This window comes from Coregonus clupeaformis, chromosome 6, assembly GCF_020615455.1.
Source record: "Coregonus clupeaformis isolate EN_2021a chromosome 6, ASM2061545v1, whole genome shotgun sequence".
In the NCBI taxonomy this organism is placed as follows: Eukaryota; Metazoa; Chordata; class Actinopteri; order Salmoniformes; family Salmonidae; genus Coregonus; species Coregonus clupeaformis.
The window spans coordinates 30,257,991-30,265,490 of NC_059197.1; the positions used below are offsets into that span (position 1 = coordinate 30,257,991).

The 7,500-nt window shown below is 42.7% G+C and overlaps 1 protein-coding gene across 1 annotated transcript in view; it reads right to left on the reverse strand.

The window, feature by feature from the left end:
• The window catches only part of cdon (cell adhesion associated, oncogene regulated), a 136,152-nt gene that overhangs the window by 55,206 nt on the left and 73,446 nt on the right, over positions 1-7,500 (reverse strand). Inside the window, exon 2 of the mRNA XM_041878202.2 lies at positions 1,408-1,547. Within this exon, the coding sequence (XP_041734136.2) occupies positions 1,408-1,477 (70 nt within the window). The 5' untranslated portion in view covers positions 1,478-1,547. The remainder of the gene's footprint in view (positions 1-1,407; positions 1,548-7,500) is intronic.

Genomic DNA, 7,500 nt, shown 5'->3' on the forward strand with positions numbered 1-7,500 from the left:
TAGTCTACATACTATGGTATTTACGGTAATGCTAATATATCTGCACTCACCCTTGTTTTGTTAGTCTACATACTATGGTATTTACGGTAATGCTAATATATCTGCACTCACCCTTGTTTTGTTAGTCTACATACTATGGTATTTACGGTAATGCTAATAGCTGCACTCACCCTTGTTTTGTTAGTCTACATACTATGGTATTTACGGTAATGCTAATATATCTGCACTCACCCTTGTTTTGTTAGTCTACATACTATGGTATTTACGGTAATGCTAATATATCTGCACTCACCCTTGTTTTGTTAGTCTACATACTATGGTATTTACGGTAATGCTAATAGCTGCACTCACCCTTGTTTTGTTAGTCTACATACTATGGTATTTACGGTAATGCTAATAGCTGCACTCACCCTTGTTTTGTTAGTCTACATACTATGGTATTTACGGTAATGCTAATATATCTGCACTCACCCTTGTTTTGTTAGTCTACATACTATGGTATTTACGGTAATGCTAATAGCTGCACTCACCCATGAAACCACAGGGCTCTAGCTTTGTCCACTGGTGTTACCAACGTTCAGTTGATGTCATTAGCACATGATTTGGTCACATCTGTTTTATCTTTTGGTCAATTCTGTTTTCCATGTTTTATATTTTTCCCTGTTTCCAAGTTTTCCTAGGTTTTTTTTCAGGTTTTCACTCTCAAAATCACAAGTTTTATTCAAAAATACATGATGGATGTTCTAAGTCCACAACAATGCTTAAACCACTTTTGAGTTCTGTGAACAATAAAAAAAAGATGACATTTGGAGGTTGTAGTTGACATTTAATTCAATTGCATGCTTGGCAAGAGACCGTTGTGTTTGGCTAGCGGTGTTTTTGTACTGTACAATGTACAGTGTAGGGTACATGTGATGGCAGAATTTGAAAAACAAACGCCCCGTGATTGATACAAATCATCATGATATCATTATGCCAGGTAGGCTTACTTTGCAGTCAACATTTAATCCTTTAGAAATGTTTATTCAAAGAGCGCATGATGACTGAATTGCGGATCATAAAGGTTCAACCGAGACCAATAAAAAATTGGTGTCGCACTGCCAAGCAAAAGGGTCGCAAATGCGAGTTTTGAGCCCTGAGCAGGAATGAGGCATTGGCCACATCCCCCCCAAGGCTACGGTTAACAGATCTGATGTTGAAGAGAGATAGATCTCACTGTACATATTTTACTCATGTAAATCAACCCATAGATCACACATTCCTAAATCAACACACTTTTGAACGTTTTTTAAAGTACAAAATGCACCCAAAAAAAAGAAGAGGAATATAGCCCAGAAAACGAATGTTGTTTAGCTGACTTAATAAAGCTTGTATTGAGTGTATAAGGACTATATTATCAGTACTCACCACAGCAGGTGAGTAGGAATGTTTGGCTGAGACAAAGCACAGTGGACAGAAGCCTCAGACCACCAGCCATAGTGACCACTCAGCCCTGCTGACCGCCCGCTGCCCAGCACACACACACACCTGGCGTCTGGTCAGCACACCTGCAACACAGAGAGAGAGAGAGAGAGAGAGAGAGGAGAGAGAGAGAGAGAGAGAGAGAGAGAGAGAGAGAGAGAGGGAGAGAGAGGGAGAGGGAGAGAGAGAGAGAGAGGGAGAGAGAGAGAGAGAGAGAGAGAGAGAGAGAGAGAGAGAGAGAGAGAGAGAGAGAGAGAGAGAGAGAGAGAGAGGCAGAGAGAGAGAGAGAGAGAGAGAGAGAGAGAGAGAGAGAGAGAGAGAGAGAGAGAGAGAGAGAGAGAGAGAGAGAGAGAGAGAGAGAGAGAGAGAGAGAGAATCAGACCAGGGCTGTACAGAGATAGACAGACAACAGCAGAACAACATTAGAACAGGAACACACTTCCAGCATGATTCAACCGAGCTGCTTTCCCTCTGTCTACTGTAGGTACTGAAATGACCAGATATCTTTCCCTCTATCTAGGTACTGAAATGACCAGATATCTTTCCCTCTATCTAGATACTGAAATGACCAGATATCTTTCCCTCTATCGAGATACTGAAATGACCAGATATCTTTCCCTCTATCTAGGTACTGAAATTACCAGATATATTTCCCTCTATCTAGATACTGAAATGACCAGATATCTTTCCCTCTATCTAGGTACTGAAATCTTGAGATAATGCCGAGATATCTTTTGCGACATGTATTGATAACAACATGTAACCAGCCAAACAGTCTCAAAGGATTTAGGCTTGTAGACTCAAAAGTAATTCACTGTATAGGGTGCCATTTTGTCTGCACCCTTAACCAGTCAGTAACACTACTAGTGAAATAAGTTTCCCCTCTGTCTGTCTCATCTCACCTCCCTCCTGCCCAGCCCAGTGGAAAGAAGCTCTATTTAACCTTGTGATTAATCCCAAACATCATTCCTTCTGATCGTCATGACATATCCTTTTTACACACCCCTTGATCTTTTTACCCTCCCCCCCGCTGAAGAGATTCTCCTCTCTGCTCTCAATATCACTCTCTAGTCACACAGGACTAACCCCTCTAAGACTCACTGTAGCCTGAAGACACACTCACTCACTCACACACACACACACACACACACACACACACACACACACACACACACACACACACACACACACACACACACACACACACGCACACACACACACACACACACACTCACACACTCCCAGGTTCACTGTAACCTGAAGCTGTGGTCCAGACACACAGAGAGACACAGAGAGACACAGATGGCTCTTAGAAAGAGAGAGAGAGAGATAATTGAATTGAATTGAGAGAGAGAGAGAACGAGAGAGAGAGAGAGAGAGAGAGAGAGAGAGAGAGAGAGAGAGAGAGAGAGAGGGAGGGAGGGAGGGAGGGAGAGAGAGAGAGAGAGGGAGGGAGGGAGAGAAAAGGAGTGGAGGGGTTGTAATTAGGAGCATTCCTCTCTCCTTTTGAACCCTCCCCCCTCCCCCCTCCCCCCTCCCTCCTCCCTCCTCTCCCCCAACTCCGCCCAGCAGCGGCACCTCCTCCTCCTTTCTCTGGGGGTAAATCTGCTCCCCTTTCATCCCACCCTCTGGCCTCCTCTAGCACCCCCTCCCCCTCCACCACAGCTCTCTGGCCTCCCATCCTCTCCTCACCTCTCCTCTAGACTCCCCTCCCCTCCTCTCCCCCACAGCTCTCTGGCCTCCCCTCCTCGAGCCTCCCCTCCCCTCCTCTCCCCCACAGCATTCTGGTATCCCCTCCTCTCCCCCACAGCTCTCTGTCTGTCAGTCTGTCTGCCTTTACTAGGGCTAACGGTCCAGGGCTGTCCCAGTCTAAAACAAATCTTGGTCAACCAAGAGTCTTCTGTTCTTTCAACCAATCGACTGGTCTAAATTTAAAAACGTGTATTTTTCCATATGTGTTCTAATAAAATCAACTAGACTATTTGTAGGCTACTGAGCTTGTCTGATGCTTTAAGCACACTGTGATTTTATAATTAAGACACACAAATGACTCAAGAGGGAGCCAGAGATCAAGCTAGCCTAACCAGAAGAAAAAAAACCTGTTCCTGAACCACCTCCTCCCACTGCTGCTGGCCTTCACAGATTCTTCCTTCACAGATTCTGCGGTTACAGATTCTCATTACAGATTCTGCCTTCACAGATTCTGCGGTTACAGATTCTGCGGTTACAGATTCTGCCGTTACAGATTCTGCCGTTACAGATTCTCATTACAGATTCTGCCTTCACAGATTCTGCCTTCACAGATTCTGCCTGCCTTCACAGATTCTGCCTTCACAGATTCTGCCGTTACAGATTCTGCCTTCACAGATTCTGCCTTCACAGATTCTGCCGTTACAGATTCTGCCGTTACGCTCCTGAAGTTGCCAGTAATAGCCACACCAGCGGTCAGCAACCTTTTCCATTTAGAGTGCCAATTTATCTTACCATTTCTACCGATCTGTGTGCCAGTTATGATTTTCGTGGAACAGTTTAATTTATTTTATAATAAAGTCTTTGTATCTCAAAATCATTGTCATGTGATTAATAAACATTCTATCTAAATGAAAATTAGGCTATACAACTCTAAAAGTAACTTGTATTGCCATTGCCAACTATGTGAAAATAGCCTACATAAGTCCAACAAATAAAAACATTGCAGTCTGCAGGTAGAAAAGATCCTGATAAAAAATAAATATCCTATAAATCACATTGGTGTCAAGACTGTCCTGTGAGGATCCAATGGGTCAGATCAGCTTGGTAAGGGATGACAATAACCAGACCCTGTCTCACCCACAGAGGGGAGGAGGGAGCTGCTGGGGGAGAGACTGGGGGTTTGACAGCTCACACCCTGTCGTAAATTAAAGGAGAGGACATCTAGGGTCTCCCTCTCCTGTATTAACCAAAGGAATGTCTTTGTTAACAGACAGTTTTGCTGCCCCAAAACTCTAACATCCAAAAAAGTGAATACTGGAACAATATTTCTAAGATAAGACTGTGGGGAATGGTCAGTGGGGATCTAAAGAATAATCATGTCATATGGTTTGTTATTTTGTGATGTCATTAAAAATGTTATCAAGAAAATACTGAAACTTGGAAAGTATATCACCTTTATCTGTCGAGTTTTCAACCAACACTTTGTGTATATAATATGAAAAATGCTGAAAGTATTTTTGTTAAGATAGAAATGTGATTTTAGTTTTCTAATGAGATAATTGTTTTTCATATAAGCTTTGCACAGTAACTAGCCACGCCCCGAGGGAGCTCAGAGAGCGTGTCAGCACGACGGAACGCCCCTTTTAACCAGAGTGCATAAAAGGATAGGTTAAGAAATTAACATCAGACCAGAAAGAAATGAGGCGGTCGCTACACGTCTGAAAATGGTTGGAACGTTGAACCTCAACACGAGGTGAAGATCACCTCCCAGACTAGACCTGAACATCGCCAGGCTGCAGCTGTGCGTGTCAAGTGGTTCGAACTCTGACTAACCACACGAGGTGGTACAGCTAAGTAGCTGTTCTAAAGAAACCCCACTCCAGACCAGGACAACTAAGAAGAAGGATAATCAGAGCCTTACAAGTGAGCTGAGCGAAGACCCAGCCAAAACTCCCTTTCCCAGAAGGCTTGGGTGCGACAGAGATAGACGACGAACAAAGGCATGTAAATACAATTCATGATTTCTTTCTCCAAAAGGGCGGTGGTTCGTGTGCAAAGTATTATGATTACTTTGAGAGTCGTTAAAAAATTTATCAACAATAAGTGTCTCTTTCTCTTTCTCTCTCTTTCTCTCTTTCCCTCTCTCTCTCTTTCTCTCTCTCTCTCTCTCTTTCTCTCTCTCTCTCTCTCTACCCCTCCCTCTTTTGGTAAACAAGCAGCCATGTTGTTGTTAGTCCGCTAGAGACCTTTTCTCATGTATTAAGTGTGTATGTTATTCTGTGTTATTATTTAGTTAACTAGTAAATAAATAATTAAACCAATTTGTGTAGTACTGAATCATAAGTAAAGCTGGGGTTTTTGCAGATCCAAGAAAGTTGCGACCGTTCAGAGTGATGATATGATAAGAGGTTATGAATTAATATGTTGACTGTTTTACGGATGTGATAGGTAAAGTCCTTTAGAGATGGTAACTCTTTAAACAACTTCTTCCGTGGTGACCCAAATCCTAATGAGTTAATTGTTACATGATTCATTTAATTGAGTGACAATTAAACATAGTTAGTTGTTTCGATAAATAACAGTCATCAGATTAATGAAAGTCACGTCACAACATTGGCTACACATGGCCTGTCTGCAAGGAACTTGAAACATTGTATCAACTATCAACTTGGTACATCCTGCGGAACTTGTGCTAACAAACTTGTAACATTGTATACAATATTCTGGACCGCAGAGTTCCCCGTGTCAGTGAGCTCCGGACAGGCACAGCTGTAGGCTATTTGCGCAAGGAATAAGAATTAATCAGGCCTATTTTATGACGTTTCCACTGGATCAGAGCATGACATTTTTTCCCCTTTAAAGCCGAGTGGTTATCAAAAGGGAGAGAGCTGGAAAGATGTTTCAAATAGGCTACATTGAGGAACTATTGTCATTCTCAATGGATGTAAAAACAGACTTTGTTTACTTGCTGTTTGACGTGAAGAAAAAATTACTTTGAGAAGCTCCACAGCTCATTAGTGGTGGTGAGTTAAGAAAATCAGAAATACTATCAGAGAAGTGGATGTTCTACAGTCACATTAGAGAGAAGTGGACACCACAGACCCTATGGCCTAGAGAGAGAGGAACACACCACAGACCCAATGGTCTGGAGATGAACACACCACAGACCCAATGGTCTGGAGAGAGAGGAACACACCACAGACCCAATGGTCTGGAGAGAGATGAACACACCACAGACCCAATGGTCTGGAGAGAGATGAACACACCACAGACCCAATGGTCTGGAGATGAACACACCACAGACCCAATGGTCTGGAGAGAGAGGAACACACCACAGACCCTATGGCCTGGAGAGAGAGGAACACACCACAGGCTCCTAACCACTTCATGTGGACATAAGAGGATAAGATAGGTTTAAGCCATATGAGAACTACTTCACCTTGTCACCAACTCTCTATATTCCTCAGCTGTAACTTTCCTCTCAGATCTATGTAGGCTGTGGTGAAAATAAGAGCCATATACAGTGCCTTGCAAAAGTATTCATCCCCCTTGGCGTATTTCCTATTTTGTTGCATTACAACCTGTAATTTAAATTGATTTTTATTTGGATTTCATGTAATGAACATACATAAAATAGTCCAAATTGGTGAAGTGAAATGAAAAGAACAACTTGTTTCAAAAAATTCTAAAAAATGAATAACGGAAAAGTGGTGCGTGTACATGTATTCACCCCCTTTGCTATGAAGCCCCTAAATAAGATCTGGTGCAACCAATTACCTTCAGAAGTCACATAATTAGTTAAATAAAGTCCACATGTGTGCAATCTAAGTGTCACATAATCTGTCACATGATCTCAGTATATATACACCTGTTCTGAAAGGCCCCAGAGTCTGCAACACCACTAAGCAAGGGGCACCACCAAACAAGCGGCACCATGAAGACCAAGGAGCTCTCCAAACAGGTCAAGGACAAAGTTGTGGAGAAGTACAGATCAGGGTTGGGTTATAAAAGAATATTGGAAACTTTGAACATCCCAAGGAGCACCATTAAATCCATTATAAAAAAATAGAAAGAATATGGCACCACAACAAACCTGGCAAGAGAGGGCCGCCCACCAAAACTCATGGACCAGGCAAGGAGGGCATTAATCAGAGAGGCAACAAAGAGACCAAAGATAACCCTGAAGGAGCTGCAAAGCTCCACAGCGGAGATTGGAGTATCTGTCCATAGGACCACTTTAAGCCGTACACTCCACAGAGCTGGGCTTTACAGAAGAGTGGCCAGAAAAAAGCCATTGCTTAAAGAAAAAAATAAGCAAGCACGTTTGGTGTTCACCAAAAGCCACGT